The sequence below is a fragment of the Taudactylus pleione genome, unplaced genomic scaffold (assembly GCF_031769625.1).
Source record: "Taudactylus pleione unplaced genomic scaffold, aTauple2 ptg000201l, whole genome shotgun sequence".
Classification (NCBI taxonomy): domain Eukaryota; kingdom Metazoa; phylum Chordata; class Amphibia; order Anura; family Myobatrachidae; genus Taudactylus; species Taudactylus pleione.
In genome coordinates this window covers 41,506,961-41,534,958 of record NW_028284603.1, presented here as the reverse complement: position 1 = coordinate 41,534,958, position 27,998 = coordinate 41,506,961, and the positions used below count along the sequence as shown (strand labels likewise).

General features: G+C 43.0%; 2 protein-coding genes across 2 annotated transcripts in view; one reads left to right on the top strand and one right to left on the bottom strand.

Moving 5' to 3' along the window:
- Window positions 1-23,680, bottom strand: CRNKL1 (crooked neck pre-mRNA splicing factor 1). The gene is made up of 14 exons (XM_088477340.1): window positions 23,516-23,680; window positions 22,532-22,684; window positions 21,283-21,374; window positions 19,916-20,074; window positions 18,974-19,140; window positions 18,143-18,321; window positions 15,152-15,322; window positions 14,815-15,006; window positions 14,651-14,710; window positions 6,131-6,211; window positions 3,394-3,633; window positions 3,050-3,151; window positions 2,347-2,595; window positions 1-1,614 (listed from the first exon to the last, which is right to left on the bottom strand). Exons 1-14 carry the CDS (start codon window positions 23,561-23,563, stop codon window positions 1,426-1,428), a joined length of 2,082 nt encoding a protein of 693 aa, XP_088333466.1. The 5' UTR covers window positions 23,564-23,680; the 3' UTR covers window positions 1-1,425.
- Window positions 23,681-23,966: 286 nt separating this feature from the next.
- CFAP61 (cilia and flagella associated protein 61) overlaps window positions 23,967-27,998 on the top strand; it is a 335,591-nt gene continuing 331,559 nt past the window's right edge. Inside the window, exon 1 of the mRNA XM_088477572.1 lies at window positions 23,967-24,036. The gene's annotated coding sequence lies outside the window, so the exon portion shown is untranslated. The remainder of the gene's footprint in view (window positions 24,037-27,998) is intronic.

Below are 27,998 nucleotides of genomic sequence, written 5' to 3'. Positions count from 1 at the left end.
TTATTTTGTTGCAAAAAGGATTTACTTATCTCATCTTAGAACATTATTGGAAATTTGTAGAACACGCGAACCAAACAAAATGTAGAAACAGAAATATGTTCTTGAGGACAGAACGAGTATAACATGTTTGAAACAATCCAAGTTTTACAAGTGAGTAAATACCATTATCTGGTAGGGATTCCAGAGTCATTTAGATACAGATATAGCCCTTGTTCAGCTCCAGGACAGATTGGACTGTGAGAGTCATTTTCAGCTAGAGTTGGATAACATGGATCTTACCTTCTAATCTAGTACTTATTTGGGCTATTGCAACTTTACTCACCAAGTGATAAAGACGCTGTCACTTTTTGTACAGGACTTTGAATAGCCTATAGCAAGAAAACAAAATCATCTCTACCCACCAACACTCACCAGAGAGAAGCTATACAGCCAGCATCTTAATCACACCTACTGCTGTACTACTGGCTCTACTACACCCTTGAGGAGAAAAACCATGACATGGAACCTGCAGAGAGGGATAACATGCTCAGTATGCGAATAACATATCAACCGGCAAGCTGTCCCCCCCTTGTTCAGGCAAATGGGGGTGATGCAGGACTTCACTAGCACTACAAACAAGGCAGTGTTATGAATGGCGACAGGTCCAAATTACGTTACTACTGAAACACTAGAAGCGCTGCATTTTGCTGACTTTGTACAAAGAATATGACTGCTAATGCTCTAAGTCAGGGGTTCTCATCCACGGTCCTCAAGGCACACTAACAGTCCAGGTTTTAGGGATAGCCATACTTGAGCACAGGTGACTTAATTAGTGCCTCAGTTATTTTGATTAAACCATCTGTGCACAATCATGGATATCACTAAAACCAGGACTGTTAGTAGTGTGCCTTGAGGACCGAGGTTGGGAATCACTGCTCTAAGTGTCTGAGGAACAGGCCCAGTTCCTAAACCTTTCAGTGCGAACTGTCAAAAATGAAACGTAACCATGGAAATGGGAAACAGACAAAAACAATCTGTTTAAAAACTTAAATAAAAAACTATTCAGCCTTCCTTGATGATTTCTGACATTAAATTACTGCTCCTAATATAAACTCTTCTTTGGAGATGGATCAGATGCACGGATAGCAGCCATTCAGTCTTGTGTGCACTTTGCCAATGGCTGACCTGGTCATCATAGATAACACAGCATCATACATTAAACCTAATACCCAGAGGTGGCACAAGGGTCAAAGTTACTCATATATTCCTAGAACCTGCAACCAACATATTTACTTACATTTCACTGGTAAAATCATTCATTTACAGGTTTTATATCCACATAAATGTGGGTTTCAGTTGTTTAATAGCAAAACTAATCCAGGCTGGCACGTATTTACAAGGAGATATAAAAGGGCATAAAAAACAAACAGAACATAAATGTGTGTGTCAGGAAGCGCTCTCGTCCATATCTTTGTCCGGATCTTGACCATCATCCCCCTCCTCCTCCTCTTCATCATCATCAGTTTTCTGCTGCTTCTTCCAGAGTTTGGCCATGGCAAGCAGTTTAAGATTGGGCTGATTTGCAGCATCCTCAGGGAATATGTAGTCATAGTATTCCTCCCACCCAGCGTCAGACTAGTAAGAAGAGCAAACAAAATGTTACATTACAGAAACGTGGGGCTAGTTCTTTTGTTTGCCTAACACAGGATATCAACTAAAGCTAGGTACACACTATACAACGTCTACTCAGCGTCGGCATGATGACATTGGGCGCCACCGTACACACTGCACAATCCGACGTACGACAGCGCAGTGTCGTTACAGGGTGCATTTAACAGCACCGGCTCATTCATTGTATCGTCCCATCTGCTGTGCAGCAAAGCAGATGGGATGATGTGATCAACAACTCTTGTAATTGCACAATTGGGCGTACACACTGCGTGATCTGTACGACATATTCTGATCCACGTCAGAATGATATATTGTACGATATATCGTGTAGTGTGTACCCAACTTAAGAACCAGAGAAATGACATGAGACACAGTATGCCTCCTTTCTCTTTAATGTCTCCGGGTTCCTAGAGAACAGTTGGGCTGCTGCTCATGAACACAAAACTGCTGCCAGTGGCAGTGTGCTGTTACTATATTGTGTAATATTGTGATTATATGGCATATGGGAGGGGGTAACGCACTGAGGAGTATAGTGACTGTGAGGGCGTAAACAGCACATGTGCTATAAGTAAATAGTGTTGTGATCTGGCATTATAAAACTAGGAGAGGATCGGTGCCCTAAACCCTCCCCTTCAGAGAAGGGCATAAAGGGAGAAATAGGCCATAGACCCATCTATATACAGCTATAGGTCTTACCCCATCCTCTGCTTGGAGTTTTCTCCTTTTCTTCACTCTCTCAGGCATGAGCTTCGCCACTCTCTCTTGGTTGGAGTCAGAACCAAACTCATGCTCATAGCTTCTCCATGACTCCAGCAACATCAACCTCTCCTCCTTCTCCTCGCAGTTCCTCAGAGTCTTATTTGCCTCCTCATAGATCTGTCTGCACTTAGCCAGCGTGTCCTCGTTTCCTGTAGTCAGCTCAAACTGTGCTAAGCTTATCCAGACCTGGGGAAACAAGACGAGAAACACAGTTTCAGAGCTTGAATAGGGTACATGGATAAAATATATGTATAAAGTTGCCTTTAATAAAAACATGGCAGTTCTATGGTATATTGAGGCTCATTAAAATTGTGGCGACACACTACGGGGTATATTAGTGACACGACGTAAGCATAGCCCGAGGTATGGTTTACATGCTGTAGCGGAAACTATATATACACACATTATTATACGTCTACATAACATGGCAATGAGAAATTCTACATAGCCGCCCTGGATAATCGAATAATGACGAAGACTAATGTTGGAAGCAGGACTCCTAAAGAGTGAGAAAATGAGGACGACTTTCTAAATAGTAGACAAAATAGACAAATGTAGGACATAAACACTCTTTAAAATAAAAATTCAAAGACAGCTAGACTAGATAACTAACATTATTAATTGCCTGTAAGTGGGTTACCTTAACGTGCTGAGTTCTCTGTAGAAGTCTCCTGTACAGATTTCTCGTCTTCTCAAATTCTTCTTGTTCTATTTCAAAATCAATATACGATTTCCAGAGAACCTGCAAGTGTGAGAAAAAAACAAAACAAAACATGAACCAAAGTCGTTATGCTGACATTACTGAAGTCCACCATGAAGACTACAAACCGAAGACTCCAGTCAAGAATCAAGCTACAATAGAGGAGCGGCCAAGTCAGGTTCCACACTCGTTGTGCAGAGTATGAATGTATAACTGTGTTCTAATGCATCTGGTACTGTCGAATCAGTCTTTAAAAACCCCAAAAATAAAAGGAACCCACTTACTTCAGGCATATCAAGACGTGGCTGCCCAATAGCCAGCTCATACACAGCTCCAGCTCGGTCAACATCACCCAGAATGGTTTCCAATTCTGCAAATTTAATCCATGTCGTACAGTTTTCTGGGGCAAATTCCAGGAACTTTTCATACAGCTTTCTACATCGGTCAAATTCCCGAAGCTGCAATTCCAGTTCTATGTAACCTTTAAACAGCTTGTGTTTGGGACATTTGCCAATAGAGGTGCCCTAAATAAAGGAACATAAGACAGACAGATCAGAAATAAGTTACAGGCACCCTAATTAGAAATAAACAAAAAGAGCAATACATACAATATATGTAAAAAATTACTTAGACCCATCTTCCAATGTGAAAATATTTTAAAGAAACCGTAAAGTACAAATCTGCCACGCCTTCCACATTGGGTATCAAGAATTGTCTTGACAGAGCATTTCTGGGCGTTATCGGAGTAGGTACCCATAATAAACGTCTGGACACAATTTCATTTTGGGGGCAGGAAGGGAGTTCATTGTCTCCTATGAAACAACTGAATAGAGAGGAGATAACCCAGGGGAGCTCCCACAGACAGATGATCACACAGCTTGGAAAGATATCTCAGGTATCTAGACCAGGTTGGTTCAACCATGCTGGTATCAGGATCAGCGGGCAGAACATGATAAGAGTTAGCAGCAGGCACAGCCGAGTGAGGGTACACACAAGCGGCACAGTGGATCTTTCTGTCCAAATGGTAGCTTAGCCATGCAGGGATGATGGATTTGAAAGTTCGACAATCCAAATGACGACACTCCAGAACGGGGACAGTGTGAGGCCGTACCCATAACGCCAACCTGTTAAAAATGTGATTTAAAGCACTATAACAACATTGGCTTTACATCTACAAGCATCATGGTTGAAGTTGTAAAGCGAACACTGTTAAAATGCTTTTAAAAATCGCATTATTAACAGATCAGCATTCCAGGTTTGTCCTCTCACTGTCCCAGTTCTGGGTGTCCGCAGTGTCATTGTGGAACTGACAACTGTATAACTAACACAGGAGGCTGTCTCCCCAGGACACAAAGTTGAAATTGGTTTGCGAGTATCATGACTATGAGAACATGGCCTGCATGACAGCAGGGTGTATAGCCGCTGTTCAACATAACAGTAGAAATTACAAGTTCATATAAGTCAAGTACTCTGCATAAAATCTAAAAAATATATATATTTTACAGGTAGACTTGAAAAAAAAAAAAAAAAAAAGTATACACTTTACATATCCAAGTCCCAAAACTATATAAGTGCTGTGCCAATTAAGCATAACAGATTTGTCATTAATTAAGAAGTCACGTCTGAAAAAGTAGTATTGCTGCTAGTCACCTTATTATATGAGCTTTAGAGAGTTCTACCACCTTTATACACAAGCATAAAGTATGTACTAATACCACAGCAAAAGATACCTGTAATTGCTTCATCATCCTGGAAAGGGGATATAAGACTATGTTAAGGCTCCCATACAACAGCAATCGATTGTGGCAATTCTTCCATTTGCAGATGATTGTGTATAAAAATCTGCAATGTATGGGCTTCACAGATCGCTGATTGCAACCAAAAAGTGATTGGAATTGATAAATTAGATTGTCCAACATGTTGGATTTCACAGATGGATTGGGGCTGTAGATAGCTAGTGTATGGGGACATGATCAGCAGATTTGCAGACAGTTACTAATAAAATGATGGGCCTTTCAATATTGGCAGATCTGTGTTTGCTGAAAATTATCTGCTAATGACTGAAAAAGATCTGTAATGTATGAGTGCAGATTGCTAGATTGGGAAATCCGAAAATCAGGCAATAAAACTTCAAATTGTTCAATTGTGGTTTTCAGATTGCTGATGTATGGGGGCCTTAACTCCATCGTTCTACAGCAAGAAACATTTCATTTACAAATGAGAAGCACTTAAGCCAGTTGCCAACCTTACAAGGAGAGTGCATGTCAACAAATTCACCCAAGGGTCTGACTGTATGGATGCTCTGAAAAATCACAACCAGCCCAAAAGCTACATCCAGGGATTTACTGGCCTCGGTCTACATGGTAAATGTTTAAGTGGACGACAGTACCGTCAGAAAAACAATGAATAAGCATGGTTTACATGGAGGTTCAGACAAGAGAGAAAGACCCTGCTTTCCAAATGACCTCCAAAGTCACATAACTGAAGTGTTTTTTTTATTTTTTTTGGGTGGAGGGATTTAAGAGGATTATGCCAGATACTACACTCATACAGAAAATTATTACTTCAAATCTCTAAAGGTGATTCTACAAGCTACTGACACATGGAGTATATTTGCCTTTTTCATACATGGCTTTTTCAAGTTAAATGAACAATAAAAAGTAAAATATCTGTTAGGTGTTTTTGAAAGGTGAATAGCTTTATTAAAGTTTAAGGACTTGGTGAGGACTAGATGATTTTTTATTATGTTTTGATATTTAAAAACACCTGTAGGAAAGAGACTACTATTATTCACATCACACTTTTAATACATAAGTTATATTCACATCTTTTAACACTTTGGGGGGGAATTCAAATAGACCTGAAAAACTTAAATGTTGGATAAGTTTTTGGAGAATGTTTGTTTTGGTGCGATATTTTCGACAGCAGGATTGCACAATACACATTTCGGTGCGAAAAGTTCGCATATGTGAAAACTTTTTACCAAATCGCTGCTTTTCACTGAATTCACATGGAACTTACCAATGCTTTTCTAGCAAAAGGAAGATTTTTTTGTCTTATTTCAAATTGTGCATACATTAGCCACATTTTCGCAAAAGTAAACTGAAAAGCAAAGAAAACAAAAAAGCAATTACAACAGGTTGAAGACAAATGACTTTATATCGTACGTATCTTACTATGGGCCAGAGGAAATTACACACTACATTCCACATTAGCTCTCAACAATTTTAGGAATTTCAGTTCTCTTCCAACAGTTTTGTACACACAAATAATTATATAAATATGATTACTTGAGACTGAGCATAACCAATAAAAAGATAATTTAGTCAATGCACAAATATTCAGCAAATAAAATTAAGTACTTTAGTGATGTCAACGATTAAAATTATTTGATTATGGGGCTGATCTAACATGGAAGTAAAGCAAAAAAAAGAGCAAGTAACTGTGCACCTTGGCAAATCCATGCTGCACTGTAGGTGGGGCAGATGTAGAAGGTGCAGACAGACTAATGCTGGGTGTACACTATGATATCATTTGTACAGCTGAAGAACAATATTTCCCCCAATATATCAGGTTGTGAGTACACACTATATCTGAACGACGTCGTTCACAGATATAACAAGAGATATGGTAAGAACTTACCTTTGTTATCTCTGTTTCTACGAAGTCCATAGGGTCCACAGGGTTGACCTTGGGGTATAGGTTGGGAACCAAATCCGGGCACCACGCAGTTAAAGCTTTTAGCTCCCAGGATGCACTGGGTCCACTCTCCCTATAACCCCACCCCCAAGCCAGAGGCACCTCAGTTTGTAAGTAGCCAAAGGCCGGAGGAGGAGAGAAAAAGAGAGAGAAAACTGGAACACTCAATAACCATACTCACAGAAATGGGAGACGGAAAACCGGTGACCAGCCACACAGCCCATATGAAGCCAGGTGCGTCAGGGCGGGCGCCCTGTGGACCCTATGTACTTCGTAGAAACAGAGATAACAAAGGTAAGTTCTTACCATATCTCTTGTTTTCTACTTCAGGGTCCATAGGGGGTCCACAGGGTTGACCTTGGGGATGTCCCAAAGCAGTTCAACCAAGGGTGGGGACGCTCCTGTGCTGAGAGGAGAATCCGTTGCCAAAAAGGAAGCATCCTGAGAGGCAAAGGAAACCAATGCCTAGAACCTTAAAAAGGTGTGGACAGAAGACCACGTGGCCACCTAGTAAGGCAAAACAGCCGAGGCGCCACAGCGAGCCGCACACGAGGGTCACATGGCCCGAGAAAAAACAAGCATCAACAACAGGAAGGCCTACCCATGGGTAGGCCCCTGAGGAAGACCTACGAGGCCATCCAGCCAACATTTGGTTATAGGCCGGCCATCCTTTCCTGTGAAAACCAGAAATCTCAGACCACCAATAAGGAGTCCGATTTCCGTAAGGAACCTGAACGGATCACATAAATCCAAAGAGGCCAGACCACAGTCAATGAGGCCACACCAGCCGAGAGGACTGGGGACAGAATGGCCGTACCATAAGTTCCAGAATAATATGGAACCTGAAAACCACTAAGAAGAAACACAGGGCGAGAGCAACTCACACCCTGACATGATGCCCTCCAGAAGAGGGAGCCACATGAGAACGCTCCCAATTCAGACACTCACCTGGTTGATATAAACACCCTGAGAGAAAGAGAGAGCCTAAGCAATAGACCATGTAATGGCTATCACAACCAGCGGTTCCATTGACTGTCCCCGGAGGTAACGAAGAACCACTACTTACTCCCAAGGAGTCCCTAGGGAGGACAAATGGAGGCATAATCAAGAAAACACTCCAAAGGATGAACTGGATACCAGAGTGGAGCAATTCCATATCTTAACCATACTGACAGTGTAGAGATCCGCGCTGTCAGGAAGACCAGGCCAAGTGTGAAACCCAAGCCAGCCGGAAGGAATGCCAGAATATCTGGAAATCCTGGACACCGGAGGATTGTATCGACAGGTACAATACCATAAGATTTATGGCTGCCACAGTTTGTGGTAGGTCCCAGCAAAAGCTGATCCATGTGCTCTAATCATTCCAACGATGACAAAGCCAGGGAAGCCGTAAGACCACTGTAAGGACACAGTCAAAGACAAACGACCCAGGTCCAAGGCAAAACCAAGGACCCTGAGACAACAGGTCCGGGCAGTGAAGCATCAGGGATGGAGTATCGATGTAGAGACTCCGAAGATCCAAGTACCCCTGACATCTGGGGCAATCAGGAGCCACCAGCAGAAAAGCATCTCCGTCTCGATTGAAAACACTTCCAAAGACCTCGAGGAAGAAGGGAGACCGGAGAACACAGGTACACAAAGTGGAAGGACCACTTCACCGACAAAGAGTCGCTGAAGGTTGCTTCAGAATCCCCAGAGCTGGACTGTAACACCATAGTGTGATAAAGTCAGAAGGCCATGAGGGTCACCTCAGGGGGCCCCCCCCTGCTCACCAGGAGATGAAACCTCTCTTGGGGAAGAGACTAGTCCCCGGGATGCACGTCGTGACGGCTGAGGACTCCCGCTTCCCAATGGAGAGCTCCTGAAATGAACGCTGCCGAGATGGTCGGGAGGAGACCCTCGGACTATGTCCGAATATGTGACATACCTGTCATTGCCACCCAACGAACAGTGTTGCTAAAAAGGAAGCCACTGTCCTGACCCTGTCGGACTGAACCTTTTCAGGTTCACCGGGAAACAAGAGTTATGCCAGAGTAAGTTAACTGACAGGGTGGAATCGACAGACGTCCAACTGCACTGAAAAGGATTCGATCCAGACACTGTCCATAGCAAAGAAAACCCTGGACGAGATGGCCATAGCCACCCGGACAGGGACCGACTTGCCTCCGGAGAGAGCATCATCGTTTGAACAGTTATCCGACAGAAAAAACTCGTTCCATCTGGAGATGAGCCAATTATGGAAAGGCCTGGAATGGAACTGAGCCCATTCCACCATGCATCCCAGAGTGTAAAGACATCTGTCGACTGCGCAGACAACCATGTACTCCTAATGGAAGAGTGGAGATTCCGTCTTCTGAGACGGAATCTCTCAGATTCTGAGAATCCAGCAGGGATCCTAGATGAAGAATACCCAGAGAGGGATGCAGGGAGGACTTTTTCCCCGTTGATTAAACGTCTGCACCCTGAAGAAGCCACAGTCATCCTGACCTGGCTGTAAAGTACCCCGGTGATCCCGCTAAGAGCAGGAGGCCGTCCAGGTACAGGAGCATTGGGATATACTGAACAGAAGAACTGTCAGAAAATCCAAAACGCTGGTAAACCCCTGTGGGGCTGAGGACAGTCCCAACAGGCAGAGCCCGAAAAATTGTAAGTGTTGCTGTGATACAGCAAACCTCAGCCCATGCTGAGGAAAGGTCTCTGCAAGTACCCGTAGGCACGCGTCCTGTATATCCAGTGATACCATAAAGTCCCCAGGTTCCAAACATCGTATGATGGAGCATAGGGATTTCCTCCTGAGCCCAGGTAGCTTTAGGAACTGGTTCAGGGAATTGAGACAGAGAATAGGCCAAAGAGGACCATTCAGCCACCGCACCAGAAAGAAAGCAGAACAACCAGTCCCTCACTGAGATAGTGGGGATGGCCTAATTAGCTCCGCTTACCGCAACAACTGCATAGCTTTCTGGATCTGTAAGGCCCTTGTAAAGAGGCCGCCTGAGCAAAGAGGGCGTACCCTCCTACCCACGTAGCCGCGGCAACTTGACACTAGTACCGGGCGAACTGAGAAAATCGGTATCTCCCAGTTGTAGGCCTGTCCCGTCAGGCTGAAGAGATATCCGTAGGTTCAGAAGCAGGATCGGCTGGCAGTCCAGGCCTGCTCGGTACTGGATATGTCGGCCCTTGTAGATGCCGACAGTCTACGAAGAAACAGACCTTTAGGCTGACCCAGAGGACAAAAAGACTTAACAGACTTAGTCTGAGGCCTTGTAGTGGGCATAGCTGAAAGCGGTAAACTTGTCGTTAGTAATACTGCCAATGTTACTACAATCTTGTCAAGGTCAGGACCAAACAATATCAACCCTAAAGATGGTATCTGCACCTCTGCATTCCCAGAGCGCAGCCATAGGGTATTACGGAGGATACAGTCGCAGCCGGAACTCTGAAAGTTAGGAGACTGGTATCCAATATAGGCATTTCCACCTATGACAACTGCATATATTACGTGAGCGACCAAATACATTTGAACCCCCGACGTGTTGGAGGGGAAAAAACGTTACAAATGCATCAACCCAATATGCAATAGTATTAACCAACCATGCTATAGCCATGGTAGGATGGGTAACAACTCCTGAAAGCAAGTATACTGATTTCAGGCAGAGTTACCACCTACGGATCCGAAGAATCCGACCACGCAGGAATGGGAGGCGTAGTAACGTCTGTAATCAGACGAGTAACACGCCCATCCACCCCAGGAGGGGCTCGTGATGACCCTCAGGGAATTTGGGACAGGAGGCCAAACACTGTTGTAACACCTCCTATCTGGCAACAGCCAGAGTCCCGCTATGCGATCCACCCGCTAGTCAGCAACAGGGAACCCGAAGGCACGCAATACTGAGGGTGTATGATACAGGTGCAGGTCAACATTCACTCTAACCAGAATGGACCTGCTACCAGCCCTAAAGCAGGGATAATAATACCTGAAATAGGCTTCCCCCCGTGTAAGAGGGAAAGAGCCCCAAACAGTATCCAGTTCACGGCAGAGCCAACTGGGAAGTAACCACAGGGCGTCAACCACGCCAATTAGCGTTTCGTAGAAAACGACATCCACCCAGGGTGGCTGTTGTGGTAATCCCTGCAAGGGGAATGACAGACTATTGTGGCACCAGGGGGAATTCATATACTGCGAAAAACCCCTGCAGGGAGCGGTAGTCTGTGTCACAGGGGAAGAGTGCAAGAAGCTGCGAGATACCCTGAGATGAAAAGGGCAGTATGGTGAAGTAACCCCAAGTGAGGTACAACAATGGGGCCCGCCCGGCGATCCGCAATTGAGAGGATCCCGAGAAAACAAACCGCCCAAGGGGGTCGTGAAAGAGGCCAGCACCAGATGACGCCACATACAGAACCCTTTATGAGTCAAATCCTCCGCACTAACACCTGCAGCACATGACTTGCAGGATAGTAAAAATGGGTGCAGTATAACGCTCTATCTCCTGGTCAGACATATCTGACCAATCTTGGCGGAAATATTAAGCAGCACTATACTGGTCCTGACTGATGCCAAAAATTAGCTGCAGGGACCCATTTTCAGCGTATGCAACACACAGTTCCATCTAAAATATGGCAACGTGCAGCACGCAACAGTATGTGACAAACCACACAAATATTAACCAGTATATAAATGTGAGGTCTCAGAACCACCCTAAGTACAGCTGTATTAGGGCAGATAAAGAAAAGGGATAGATATACACTGACAGGTGAGAGAATAAAGTACAGACAGTCAGCACTAGCATAAGTCACATACAATGCAGATATATACATATATACATAAACATGTCATATAATATACTGCACTATTACACTGCATTCAACTGCCCAGATTCAGTGTCTGGGAAGGCTACAGCGCTGTGTACACTGACCTGATGGTGAGGTACGCAGGGGGACTGGACCAACTGCCATCCTGAGAGATTTCTGCTGCACCACAGAGATAAAATGGCCGCTGGAGACCTCAGAGGAAGCGTGGCCCGCGGAGGAAGCAGCTCAGCGACGCCAGACTATGGATACTGAAAGGCGCGCTGAGCTGAGGGGAGGAGCCGCTGTAACAGGGAAGGCTGCCTCCCCTGGCCGGCTATTAACCCCCGGGACGCCGGCTCCCTGCACCGATCGTTAAGTCCCTGGTGGTCTAGTGGACACACGGGGTATGGGGGGCCCGCCGCCACTGCCGGCGCCTCCGGTCTGTCCCCTGAGACCGGAGGCACAGGACTACATTTGAAATGCGCGGATCACCGCAAGCGGTGATCCGCGACCTTACCTGCTCCCCGTGGATCCGGCAGCAGTCCTGGGCGCCCACAGAGTCCGGCTAGTACAGACTCTGGGGTCCCGCTGAGATCCCCAGATCTGTACTGGCGTCTCAGCGCCAGCGGGGTGACGGAGCGGCAGCTTAGACGTCCTATGGACAGTCCGACGCTGCCGCTCTGAAGAGTCCAAAGTCCATGGAAAAAACTTTGTCCCTAAAAAAATAAAATAAGCTTAGGGGCTGCTAATCAGCTCCCCCTGCGCTAACGGTGACCCGACTCCGGCCGGGCACCAACTGAAACTGAGGTGCCTCTGGCTTGGGGGTGGGGTTATAGGGAGAGTGGACCCAGTGCATCCTGGGAGCTAAAAGCTTTAACTGCGTGGTGCCCGGATTTGGTTCCCAACCTATACCCCAAGGTCAACCCTGTGGACCCCCTATGGACCCTGAAGTAGAAATTGTGTCGGCTGTACAGTATGTACAGGCAATCGACCTGTTGTGCTGGCCACAGGAACCGCCGACACTGACATCACAACGCGGCAGGCAAATTTAAATGTCCATCCACTTGTTATGTCTGGCCAGACATATTGAGCGGCCGATTGGGAAGTGTGTATGCTTACCAAAACCGAAGCTCAGCCAGTCAGCCAGGTGTGTACACCACATTCTGCTGGCCATAGACTGAGATAAAACTCAGTCAGACAGAGAGACCAATTAGACATACACTATCAGATAATTGGTCTCTGTCTGATGGTGAATATATATTCACTATCAGAACTAAGCACCACTTATCAAATCAGTTGGGCTTGCTGAAAGATTTCTCATGTCCGACTGAACAATAATAATTGGTGCTCGGTCGCAGCCATACACTGGGGCTAATTCAGCAGTGCACCGCTGAATGCAGATTCCCGAATATCAAGTGTGCAGAATGGGTCCAGCTAACACGCACATTAGCCCTTGAATGCCTCTACCTGATTGACAAGCAGAGACATTTAAGGGGCGGTGCGGGATCGGGCGCCGTTCCCGGAAGCTGGGGCGTATCCTTCCAGTTTTCCAGGAGTGGCAAGCCCAGGATCTGTGTTGAATGCAGTATCCTGGGCTCGCAAGCCGGCCAGGCTGAGTAAGCTGAGGCTTACACGGTGGACGGCCACCTGGCGCCGTCCACCTATGACCACCGATGGTGATCTCAGCACTGCGACCTCCGTTGCAGTGCTGGGATCGCAAATGCAGCAGGATGGTCATACACCACTAGCTGCATTTGCATTATTGCAAGGATCGCATTTCTTGCTGAATCAGGGCCACTGAGTGATAATTGGCTGATAGAGCCGATAATTGCAGTGTATAGAGAGGGGTGTGTCCAAACTCAAACCTAAATTGCAGAGTAAAAATAAAGCTGCCCAGCATTCGTGGGCTACATGCAAAAGCAGCCAGTATTTACCCTGCATGCAAAAAAAATAATTATTACATTTATACACCTTACTATTTTTTTTTGCTTTGCTCCCAACTCGGAATCAAGCCCTATATATTGTGTATTAATAATAATATATATTTCAGGACAATCTTTTGGATTAAATTATATTGTTCAAGATCACTTGTGTGCCTGCCACACGTAGTGAAATTTATCAATATCCAAATATGATTACACATAAAAATAATGTTGTGTGGACAGCTTTATATAGAATTGAGGGTAGCTTAACATACAGTATATTCTGGCTTTCCATAGAACATGCAGCCCTCCAGCTGCTGTGAAACTACACATACCAGCATGCCCGATTAACAATAATATGCTGAGATGTATAGTTCCACAGCTGCATATTAAAAATCCCTGCCATAGATGGTCAAAAAGTTTTTTTGTTTTTTTTTTGAAGTTTTTTTTCTTAAAAGCCAACTACACTTGTGCATGGCTGTTTATTTTTATTTTTTTTTTTACTAGCAAAATATTTTTGTTAAATAAACCTTTTTTTTCGCCTACCCCAATACACACTGTAGCAGAGCATATATACTGCCCCAAGCTATTCTATAGCTGCTGGTATCTTAGGATCGCTGGGGACAGAGTCCTCTCCGTCAAAGATCGCTAGGGTCTATTTTGCACAAAAATGGTTTCCGTTTAATATCCACAAATATTAACATTTTATAAAACACAGTAACATGTATTCTACACTGTCAAGATAACATCAGGACGTATTCAACGTATTTGTGAACCAAAGGAAACCAACCAGGGGTAACTTTTAAGGAGTTCGGAAAAGTAGTTAAAATGGAATGTTCTTATAAGAGCTTAATTTCAGAATCTAGAATATTTCTAAAAAAAACTAAATATAGCAAGTTTACTACTTACTTCTGAAATACACTTTCTATATTGGCATTTTTAATCTGACACTTCCCTTCATAATGCAAGTAGCTTAATTTTGCAAGTGAGATCATTTTACCAGCATTCTAGTGGTGCAGTAAAACGCATATACCCACTAAGCCAGCATATACAAGCACAATGAACTCTCCTACGTACAGACCACTACTATTCCTTTTATGCAATTATAACAGCAGCGATTAGCTTCTTTTACCTTTTTGTGAGGTATTAGTTCTATGCAAGCCTGATACACTTGCCTGGTTCTTTCTGGATCCTGCAAATAATGAACACAAAACATTAATAAATGGGCTACAGCAAATTGCTTTTTACAAGAACAAAGATAAAACCTTATAAATAAAAACATTGAATTGTCTATACCTTTGCCTCCAATTCCTCATACAAGGCATAATTAATCCACAAGTATATATATCTTTTCCAGTGTCTTTTCTCTTCAGTGGGTGGAACATTGGCGATCGCTCTTTCATACACTTCCCGAACAGTGTCCGCATTGGTGTCACTTTCCACCAATCGTAAGTAGTCAAACCAGGCATCGTAATTGTGGGGATTGGCCTGAATGAAAGTGTGTCAGACTGTTATATTGGTGAACACTAAGTAGCTGCTCAATTTAACCCCAGAACATCTTACTAAAATAAGTCATGTGTTTGCTTTTTTTACTGCTTTGTGTATGAAAGCGAACACATTATCATTTATTCACCTTGACTTCTTCCTCGTATTGGAAACGCCTCTTGTTCACAATGATATCTTCAATACCTCGCCGGTCACCATATTTTTTTTCAAAAATTGTGTAGTTTTTAAACAGATCTTGGGCTTGCTGCTTGGGGATTCTGTCTAAGGCATATTTGTAGATGACACGCACTCGTTCCGACTAGATAAAACAGCAGGGAAAAAAGTTGTTGAATAAGGCAAATAAGACTGTTTACTTAGATAACCAATGCTGAATTTATAAGAATTATAAATTATCTGTTCGAGTGTGACGACAGCCAGGGTTGCATAGAATTGGATTTTTTTTGTGATTTTTTTTTTTTTTTATTCAAAAACTGAATTAATTTGATTTTAATAGGGTTTTTTTTTTTTACGATTTTTTTTTTAAATAAACATTTTAGAATTGAAAAGTTTTACTTAATTTTTTTTTAATAAAAAGTCCTATTTTAAATCTAAAAAAAAAAATGATTTAAATCAAATAAATCAGTTTTTGATTTTTTTTTTTTTTAATCCAATTTTATGCAACCCTGAGTCAGCACTGGGTTTAGCCACCCGTCTAAAGTATTGCATTGGGCACACAAACTCCTGTGTCTACCCGCAACATGGGCGCCCAAACGGAGCAACAATTAAATTGCCACTTGGGCGCCCACTAGTTGGTTTGAGATCTCCTAGCTCTAGGAGCAATAATGAGCCTTATATGTTGAACATACATACTTCCATTAATGTACAGATACATTCTACCAAATGTCCCTATTTTAGCCAGTCTTAATTTCCATTAAAGAGAACTACGCATATAAACACCAATCTGACTTGTGAGAAGTGTCAACAGCATACACAGAAGTTTGAGTATTTAAATACATCCAAATGCAGCATTCAGACCAAATAGTAAGTAATAGATCTGAAGAAATCCTTATGTAAAAGGAAATTTACAGCACCCAGATAGACAATAAGTGATGGGTTTAAAAAAAATAAATAATAATATTCCTTATATCTTTCTGAATTGTTACATATTCCTAAAAACATGCTCTATTCCCATCAGCTAGTAACTGGACTCTGTAGGATGTCATATGCATTGCTACACCCCCCATTTCTCCGTAGCTTAAGGACACACACTAAATATGGACCCTGTGTACCCTTGCATTTACATGGTAATGTTTTTATTAGTTATAATGAAATCTGCTATTGGTATTGGCGCTCTGTTGAGTCAATGATAACTTGCCATATGGCTACATGCATATTCATTTTAGCTCTTCTATGTAGAAGTTATGTTTTACTATTGCCATGGTTGTCACTGCCATGAATAGATATCCAATAAACTGTTGTCTTCTTTCTTCTGTATTTTTGTGTATGTGCTGCATACTGTTATGAAACAAGCTACAGACACCCGTTTATTGCAAATCCTAATAAAAAATGCTGTCTACTATAGCAGCAATATTAATAGACTGATGTTTTGTGGCTACCCTGTAATGATATACTGCCCCCGTGTGGATGCCAAGGGATTACATTTTACTGTTGGAATATTTGGACACAATGTGTACTAACTTGCAAATGTTTCATGAGTTATACCATGGATTTACCTTTACATTTGTTAGAGTAATATTGTAAGCATAACTCCCAAATGTACTTAAAACAAACTTGGAACAAAGTAAGCCCTTCTGCTTTCAGTCACTAGGTTTGTCTTTCTTAGCCAATATTAGTTTATATCTTAAGGAACTAGCCCTTGGGTGAGTCTAAATTGGGCTTCAAACGCTCCTGTAATCAGCAAGATTTTTATTCCTGCTTAAAAATTGCAACCCCCAATCCCCATGTAGAAAACGCACACTGAGCTAACAAGTGAGTGAGCCCACTGCCTTGGCATGACACAGGACTGATGGTAGCGCTCACCTTTCCTTCTCTGGACAATGTTTTTCCAGATGCCCCAAACAATCTGAAAGGGGATTCATCAGAGAAAATAACTTTACCCCGGTCCTCAGCAGACCAATCCCTGTATCTTTTGTAGAATAATCAGTCTGTCCCTGATGTTTTTCCTGAAGAGAAGTGGCTTCTTTGCTGCCATTCCTGACACCAGGCATCCTCCAAAAGTCTTCATCCTATGTCATGTCAACAGTAAAGCATCCTAAGACCATTCATGTGTGGGGTTGCTTCTCAGCCAAGGGAGTGGGCTCACTCACAATTTTGCCTAAGAACACAGCCATGAATAAAGAATGGTACCAAAACAGCCTCCAAGTGCAACTTCTCCCAACCATCCAAGAACAGTTTGTTGATGAACATTGCCTTTTCCAGCGTGATGGAGCACCTTGCCATAAGGCAAAAGTGATAACCAAGTGGCTTGGGGGAACAATACATCGAAATTGTGGGTCCATGGCCAGGAAACTCCCCAGACCTTAATCCCATTGAGGACTTTTAAGAGGCGGGTGGGCAAACAAAAACCCACAAATTCTGACAAACTCCAAGCGTTGATTAGGCAAGAATGGGCGGCCATCAGTCAGTATGTGGCCCAGAAGTTGAATGACAGCATGCCAGGGCAAATTGCAGAGGTCTTGAAAAAGAAGGGTCAACACTGCAAATATTGACTCTCTGTATAAACTTAATGTAATTGTCCATAAAAGCCTTTGACACTTATGAAATGCTTGTAATTTTACCTCAGTATACCATAGTAACATCTGACAAAAAGGTCTAAAAACACTGAAGCAGCAAACTCTGTGAAAACCAATACTTGTGTCATTCTCAAAACTTCTGCCCATGGCTGTACATTGATAATTTAGGTGATGGAGAATCACAAATTCTACGCTGGGACATAATACAATTTTATCTTGTATTTTAATAATGTTTATTCCTAATAATTAAGTTTCAATACCAGCTGCAGGCAGCACAGGATGCTGAAAGGGGTTAGCTGCAAAACAAAAAGGTTTTATTGCGCTATCATTAATAAGAGTCCTGTCCTAAGGAGCAGCTATATGAAAAATTAACAACATCAACTCACTTCCTTTTGATGCTCCTCAAATTTGGCAAATGCAACATAGAGATTCTCATCCATGTGATCCTCCCCAAAAAACTCCACCGCTCGTTCATAAACCTTCCTTGCATGAGCTATGTAGCCATGCTTGTCCTCAAAGCGCGCGTACTTGATCCAGTTCTTCACATCAGGGTGCACAATAACAAGTGCATAGGGTGTTAAGGGAAATGTCAAATATAGCTTATTAGAGGTACAGAGGATTATATCGCTAAACCGTGACCCGCCTGGCAAGAATATCACCGGAACAATAGCAAGGTAAAACTTCTTATTCTTATCTTTTTGAACTCTATTGAAAACTACATATTTACAGTTTTAGGTGGAATTCAATATTCCTATTTATCATCACACATTTTTGTCACGCACATTACATTTGGAAAGCCATTTGACAACTCCATTGTCCATGAAATAAAGTCACAAAGCTAGATTTCAAAACTGTATTTACACCCATCTTCCTTTAGGTGACCTGAATGAGAAATACTTCAAAAAGCATTTAATTATAGTTTCAGCATTAATTTTGCACTAACAAACAGGTGCAAAGATGTTATTGCTAATTGCCTGTAATGGTAAAAACCTGGGGCTTATCTCTCAAGTGTCTATCATCCTAGTGACAGTAGCTGAACCACATATCATCACTAGGGGGAGAGGAAATAATTACACTGGCGAACTTATAGATACGGTTTCTCAAACAACTTCTTATTTGATCACGAGTGACCAGTACTTCAATTACTACTTCTAAGTTGCAAAATTAAATGTTTAATATGAATACAATGGTGAATGCCTAAGCCTCAGAAAGGATATATCTTTCATAAGTTGAGCGCGCTCTGTCCACCTCCTTATACCGAAGCTCGAAGTTGATATAGGAATGCCATGCTTGTTCATCAGGCTGCCACTCCATCCAGCGTTCAAACACTTGCCTTGTTCCTGCCACATTGCCCAGAAGCTCCTCCATGTAGGTGTATTTATACCTAGAAATAAACAGACAATGTGTATCCAAGTGTCCCATATCCCATTCTGCTCCGGGAGGAATATTCACACTAACAGAGGATACAGACTGAGGACCGCTGGAGCGGCGATTCACGCAGGTGGAACGTGAGTACAGTGGAGCGCTGAGACTCCAGAACTGTCCCATACTCTCCTTTACACGTGTGCACATTGTTGTTTCCCCATTGTTGGAGGATTGTGGAACTTTGGAGGAATTGCCTCTGAGAACTTAAACAACAAATACAAACTGCTACAGGGTTAACATTTATCAGCTACACAGTTCCCATTTAAAGCTGCCATATATTAGAGAACTGCTACATTTTAGAGGTCTCTGTCGATAGTGAGACCACAACCTTAGTGGCTGATTTGATTATGAAAATTACCTACCACAAGCTGTTATACATGTGTTGATCTTATGTGTATTTATGTTTTATATTATTTTAGATTGATATATCTATAACCCCACTCCCGGGAGTTTTATAAAGTGTTGTATACTGATAATTTGGTATGTTTAGTATTTTTTATTAATAAATATTTGAGGTATTACCCCTTGCTGGGAGCGATAAGCGCCACCTATTTGTGTCTTTCTGTTTTTGTTGTTGGAGGTGTGGCATAGCCTCCGGTAGGTGTGCAGCATTGAACGCCAGTAGAGATGGCTAGATCTTTACACCCCTACTGGTGCCTGGGCTATTACATTCTCTTGTGCAAAGGCTGGCAGGTGATTGTGCATGGTTTACTTTACTGTGTTGGTGTACATACCAGAACTGGTTGGCTCTGGGAAGAATGGTAACAGCACGATCCCAGATGTTACGTGCATGGTTAATCTGGCGATTTTTCATCTCCATCTCTGCATACTTCAGCCATAATGTAATATTCCTGTGGTCCACATCTAGCGCACGCTCGTATATAGATCGTGCCCTATAGAGACAAATCGCATTAGACCTCCATCGCTGTACAGACACTTACAAATCAAAAGGTAACACAGGCCAAACCATGTGAAGTACAGTAAAGTAATGCTAACAAATATGTTACAGGCAATAGAACTATAAAAGAACAATTTCATCACACTGCAAATGAGAAAGTTATTTATTACTTATACCCCTTTTACATCAAATTCACAGGTCCAGCCCGGGTCACTGAACACTGGTTTCAAGCAGAGTTACAGTGGCTTGAAACCAGTTTACATAGCAGGCTGGACCCGGGTTGTTATCAATAATCCGGATTATTTGGCCAGTGTAAAAGGGGTATTAGCGAAACAAGGACTCGAATCTCAAGAGAAAAAAATAAGAGGCACATTTGTTATGCTCCACATTTTTGGCCTGATAAATATAAAGTTATCACTGCATATAGGGGCAATAAGAATGTTTTGTAGATCTGTGTACAGCAGAGAAGATCAGCCGCCAATGTAATGTACTGATAGGAGCCACTCTTCACCCTGGACACGGCTGTCTGAGAGTGGTGAGTGACTATTACCCCTTGCAGCGTCCGGCAGCTTTTTCCTCTTATGGGTACATTTGGGGTGAAATGCCAGGGATATCCTGTCTTGCTGGGTATGTGCTGTACACCATTTGTGACACATTTAGGATCGGTCCTCCTCTTTCTATACTATAGAGTGCAGTTTGCTGAGTGGTGTCTCTGCAACAAGCAGCTCTGGCTGTGTTAGGAACTGCTAATTGCCCTTTGTTTTATTTTTCCCCTTTCATGCCTGTTGCTCTTCCTTGACTGTCTCCTACGCACTGGTACCCCCTATGCTCCTGGGTAGCAACGGTCTGGGAGGTACCCCTGTGCTCCTGGGTAGCAACGGTCTGGGAGGTACCCCTGTGCTCCTGGGTAGCAACGGTCTGGGAGAGAGTACGCTGCTTCATGGTTATTTCAAGAGAGTATAGAGCAATAAAATTGTGTTCCTGGATCCTACCATTTCATTACATAATGGTTCAATTCTGGTTATATATCCTGCTTTTCATTTGCTTGATATGATAATAAGCAGTCAAGTGGGATGCAACTCCAAGGACCCAGATCCATCTCCCTCAGTTTAACGTCCCCCCCAAAAAAAAAAAAATGAGCAAGTGCTAAAAGGTGTCAACAAATTAGATAACTGCTCATCCATTATCACATGGTGTACACACCTCTGAACCTCTTTTAAACTTTCCTCCCATTGTGCATACTTTATCCAGTTACTAATAACAGTTCTGTTCTTTCTTATATTATCTTCAAAGGTCTGAAAAAGAAATATAAAAAATAAAGATTAAAACTGTTTCTGCATTTTGTAAATAAGAAAGAATATTGGTTGTTAGAGAACAGTGTTTAAAGCTGCACCACCACCTAGTACATACACATATTACTAACTTGGCGATTCCTGTAGCAACAGCCCCGGGACTACACCCTGCACCTGGTTATAAATGGACTCCAGTGGTTTTGCAATAGAGAAAGAGCAATGTTATTTCATTCAGGGTTATAAAATAGTGGCGTTTGGGTGTAAGCAAAACAGCCAGTCAGAAGACTCCTCCTTTTGCGACTCTTGATTGCCTTCCCGCACTGACTTCCCCTGTAGCACTACACAGGCCTGGTTTTCAGCAGAGGCTGGTATAGTGTTCCCGCTAGGCTGTTTTAGTGTGGTGCTGCGCCCTGCCTGATTTTAAAGTGGCATAATGCGCTCCGCCCTTATAGTGGCACTCCGCTTAAGCAGCCTACCCTGTGCTGTACCTAACCATGGACCACAGTATCCTGAGGGTGGGAAAAGTTGCTGTTACCGATCACCCTCGGTTGAATAGATGCCGTGTGCATGTGCACGGCATCTATTCAAAGCGAGGGGAGAGCTTGGTGGAAGCATAGCACCTCCGTACATGCTGGGCACACCCCAAGAGTGACTTATTGGGGACGTGTCACCTCCCTGGATGGTCACACCCACCTTTCATGAGCTCCTGCCCCTCAGTGCCCTGCCCCAGGTCTGGCGTAAACACTTGTCAGATCCACTGAGAAAAATGGCTGCACAGAGTGGAGAAATTACTAATTTACTAATATCTATATACTAAATGGTAGCGCAGGTTTAAAACCTAGGTAGCATGAGCAGACTATAAGTGAGTAGGACCCATGAGACACCTATATGATGAGCAAGGCTCTTGTAGACTCAGCTGTATTAAAATCAAGATTATATATATATTTAGCTCTGTACAATTATTGACAAGACAGTACACTATATTTAAAGCGACACCTTTCCCCAAGACTGCGTCACGTAAATAGGTGATATACCTATTTGAAAGGGGAAGAGTGTTCCCAGACATGGAAAGCAGTATCCGTCGCTGAGTGTGTGGCATGGAACGTAATGCATATGACGTAGGATGCACTGGTAACAATACTGATGTACACAATACTTACTTTTCTTTTCCTTAATTTATAGTCATTAAGCTCCTCTTCATCTGTGATCTTTTGTTTAGGAGGAGGAGGCAGCAGCTCAAGCTCTCTCTCCTTGGCTTCTCTCAGCAGCTGCTCAGCTGTTATCTGCACTTCAGCTGGGGCTTTATTTTTCACCTAAGCAGAATAAGATGAAGTGTTATCAGCAACATATATATACACTTTAGTACGAATATTCACATTTGTGTTATAACCCCCCCCCCAGGTTTAGGCACTAATGGGGGAGGAATCGGCATGAAGGGGGGAGACTTAGGTTTAGGAACTAACGGGGAGGGTTAGACTACAAGAAGGGAGGGTTAGGGGGAGAAGGGGGGGAAACCAACCATCGGGATGCCACTGCCGGTATTGTGACAGGAGGCATCCCGACAGCTGGCATTACATACCCATTCTGTTAATGGGTGTATACAGTGTATATTAGGGATATAGTTATGTTACGTACAGCAGGGATGCCAGCTCTCCAAATCCCGGGGCCGGAATCCCCACTTCCGGCGCCTTTAGACTGGCGCCTGAATTTTGACATTAGTGGAGATGCCAACGCCGGAATCCCGGTCGTAAGTCTAGCGGGGCTGGTCAGATGTAAGGCATGCGGGGTGTGTTAGGGATAGGCACTAAGGGGGGAGGGTAAGGTTTAGGCACTAACAGGGAGGGTTAGGATACTTACCTAACCCCTGTCGGGATACCGAGCATCGGGGTGCCGCTGTCGGTATTTTGACAGCTGCTGGTATTTTATACAAAACCGGTATATATTACATGCCAGATAGATATCATATAAAGCGTGAGACCAGATGGCTAGTAGAACTCAATGGACAGCAGAGAGTCGGGGGAACTGAATTGTGCAACTGATGAAGGGATAGTTCCAGAAACACAGAGGGTCCTGGTCGCTGCTATGTGCCTTTAGGCACTACCAACACAGACAGCAGAGTGTCAGCTCATGTGCCCAGCACTTACCTTGGCCACTTTGGGGATCCGCTGCTTGCCGGCCGCTGTGGACGCCATGATTCCCCCAACTCACCGCAACCAGCACAGGGTTAACCGAGCAGCAGCTGAACGCGTCGCAGACGGAAACGTAACGTAACACCGCCACCACGCCCACCTGGACGGACTGACGTCGAGCAGCACATGACCCCCGACCTTCCTGTGGCCGCGTCCTAAACACTAGAGACCCATGTGTCACGACGTCCTATGTCTGCGGGACAGCGGCCATGCCTGTGACACACACTATCACTGTACTCCGAGGAAATGGCCACTAGACTATATGTCTTTATGATATTCTTTACTTTTGCTCAATTATAGAGATCACGGCTGATTGCAGGGCGGCCATGTTCCCATAGACCAAATACAGGCAAGAGCCGGCCTCTGAGTTTCTATAGCAACCAAACACAGCGTCCTTTTCTATATCATTAGGCTCCTGAGCTGTATGTTGTTATTACACGGCACAGGGGAGACAGACCGACGCGCAGGGATAACCGGTAAGCAGCACCTATGGAGATGGAAAATCTATCTATCATCTATATATCTATCTACTAGCATCTATCTATCTATTGTGACACAGTCGGGATAGGGGTCCTTCTCCTGGGTAGATGGGCTCCCTCTTTACACACACAGCAGCCGGAGAAACAGGACACAATTCTGGGGTTCTCGTGCAAGCTGGTCGGAGCCAGTCTTTATTGTACAGGACACATAAATAAAACAAAACGTAAACAAAATCCTAGCCCGTCTGGGCTCTAACTAGACAGTAGGTTCCCTCACTATCAGAAGACTAAATAAGTTCACGTCCACAGTACTTACAGGTTGAATCAAACAGTGTCTCAGAGCAAGCTAGCCTGCGGGCCTCCTCTCCCAGGTGTGAGACACTCAGCCACAACTAAAGGCCCCCATACATCAGCAATTGATTGCAGCAATGGTGCAATTTGCAATCGATTGTGTATAAAAATCTTTCCCTTTTTCAATCGATTGCAGATTGCAGAATTGCCACAATCGATTGAAAAAGGGAAAGATTTTTATACACAATCGATTGCAAATTGCACGTTTGCTGCAATCAATTGCTGATGTATGGGGGCCTTTAACCCAACTTATAACAGCCATTTCCAGGTGCAAGCCCTAATGAGCCTGCTACCAGGCTGAAAGGCCCAACACCTGGAGTGGCCTGTGGATGGAGCCCTCACATCCACACCCCCAGGACCCATTCCGGCTTTTCACCAAAGCCAACAATTCTAGTCTTTTTTTTTCAAACAGATATTGATTCCTACCTATCTATACACTCTAAAATGTCACTATTTAGCGTAAGTCGCACAAGAAATACTTACTCTTCAGACTTTGATTGTGTTTCCAAAGCACAAAAAGATATTATTCACCAAAAAGCAGATAGTTACACGCTGTGATCTAAATACAATTAGCGCAAACAAATTATACAATCACAAGGTACAGTCAATACATTACGCAGGCGCTCTGGGTCCAGACTTCCGGCATTAAAGGTGAAGCCTACGTCAACAGAAAGAATATGATGACTGACTAGCAGGTTCAGGGAGCTTGCATATAAACCCTTGCAGAGATAGGCAATACAATAGAATAAGTTGACATAATCCAATCGGTTCTTCTTCCTGGTTCTTCTGTTACAATACAGTTCATAGGTCAGTTTGTAAGATCACAGTCCAGCCTCCAACAGCGCTTTGTGTCCATTTTCCTGCTGAATAACAAGTCTAAACTGGCTGCATTACAGAGTACATTTTAGTGCCTATCTCTCTATGATCCATAATTTGCAGACGCATGTTGCGATTTCCCCACAGATGGAACCGGAAGTCTGCAAATAAACAGTAGTTTAGAATAGCAGCAAACACGGTCTGCTTATCATATACTAAACCTGAGATCTTAAAATACAGTCGCTTTATTACATACTTAATAATGAATAAAACCTTGAATATTAACCTTAATGCTAGGGAACCTTTTTATGTAAGTGTGCAGTGTAAGTGTAAGAATATTGTGTAGTTTCGCTAATATGTGTGGTGCGTTTATGTGTTTTGTGCTTTGATAATATTTCTATGTGTTATTTAATGTGTGTATGCATGTAAGTCTATGTGTGTGTGTTATGCATGTAAGTCTATGTGTGTGTGTTATGCAATTCAGTGTATTTATGATGGATTTAATATATATATTATCACTTTCTAACATATTTTAAAACTACAGTGCAAGGTGTTACAAGCAGCTAGGTTCACTTTCAAGCAGGGTGGAGACCTCCAGCTGACTGCTGTTGCCACTTCGTCTGATAGCTAATTCAAAGGTTTTCCTCTGTCAGTACTTCTTAAGCAAACCTCCGACCATTGTTTTCTAACTTCTCATTCAGACAAATTCAATTGTGCATATCAGTGTCTGGGTTATATTTCAATTGCCACAGCCTGTCTGTATGCGGGGCTTCTCAATTTATATGTAAAACACTCACAGTATACTTTTCTCAGACATGTATACAGAAGCTGTTTCTCATTGCTAACTAAACCCTGCATGAATATTGTGTCTGTCAGTGTGAGAGTGTTGTATATTATTCGCTATTTAGTGTTGTGCGAATGTGTGGATATCTGCATACCAAATCTTCCGATAACAGTTGAATTGCGGTCGCATGCAATTATTCGACTTCGACACAGACTTCTCCTGGGGGTTTTAAAACACATAGGATAGGAATCTAGGACACACATAGTAGCCATACCAAACTTCTCCAGTGCTTCTATCACACTATCTATCTATCTATTTAGTTTGCACATTGCAGAGGCATCTTCTGAGAGCTTCAATTAGGCAGATAAACCAGAAGAGGCACACAAGGAATAAGTGTAAATATCACATCAAATGGCAAACCTCATATTGCTTTAGATCCACCCTCAATTTTTTTTGCTTGGTTACATTTATGGCTTCAGATTATCTTGATAGTAAGGGTACATGCCATCGGTACTGTCTTTATTATATATAATAGTTATGTGTGATTGGAAATGGCAGCTGAATTATAACTGGTAGGCTTAATACCTCACTTGTCTACTATTCTGATCACCCTTTCAGGAGATTCTAGAGTGGCAAATGTAGGTGTTGTACATCACTGATTAATGCGGGAAATCATGGCATAATGCAAATTGCACCATCACGTCCCTGCCCAATTCACTAAAGAGGTGTGGGAGATGTGGCGTTAATTTCCTCTGCACAGCAAAGAATGCCTTACATTGCACTTCTGTAGTGTTACACAAAACTAGTACCGGTACACCTACTACATACTTAATGAAGCATTACCTCATGCTACCCAACTCCACTCATCAGCCAATAAAAATCATGTCCTCATGCTACCCAACTTCACTCATCAGTCAATAAAGATCATGTCCTCATGCTACCCAACTCCACTCATCAGCCAATAAAAATCATGTCCTAATTCTACCCAACTCCACTCATCAGCCAATAAAAATCATGTCTTCATTCTACCCAACTCCGCTCATCAGCTAATAAAAATCTTGTCCTCATTCTACCCAACTCCACTCATCAGCCAATAAAAATCATGTCCTCATGCTACCCAACTCCACTCATCAGCCAATAAAAATCATGTCCTCATTCTACCCAACTCCACTCATCAGCCAATAAAAATCATGTCCTCATTCTACCCAACTCCACTCATCAGCCAATAAAAATCATGTCCTATTCTACCCAACTTCACTCATCAGCTAATAAAAATCATGTCCTCATTCTACCCAACTCCACTCATCAGCCAATAACAATCATGTCCTCATTGTACCCAACTCCACTCATCTGCCAATACAAATCAGGTCCTCATTCTACCCAACTCCACTCATCAGCCAATAAATATCATGTACTTATTCTACCTAACTGTACTCATCAGCCAATAAAATATTAAATCATGTCCTCATTCTACTCAACTTTGCTCATCAGCCAATAAAAATCATGTCCTCATGCTACCCAACTTTACTCATCAGCCAATAAGAATCATGTCTTCATTGTACCCAACTCCACTCATCAGCCAATAAAAATCATGTCCTCATTCTACCCAACTCCACTCATCAGCCAATAAAAATCATGTCCTATTCTACCCAACTCCACTCATCAGCTAATAAAAATCATGTCCTCATTCTACCCAACTCCACTCATCAGCTAATAAAAATCATGTCCTCATTCTACCCAACTCCACTCATCAGCCAATAAAAATCATGTCCTCATTGTACCCAACTCCACTCATCTGCCAATACAAATCAGGTCCTCATTCTACCCAACTCCACTCATCAGCCAATAAATATCATGTACTTATTCTACCTAACTCTACTCATCAGCCAATAAAAAATTAAATCATGTCCTCATTCTACTCAACTTTGCTCATCAGCCAATAAAAATCATGTCCTCATGCTACCCAACTTTACTCATCAGCCAATAAAAATCATGTCCTCATTATAAC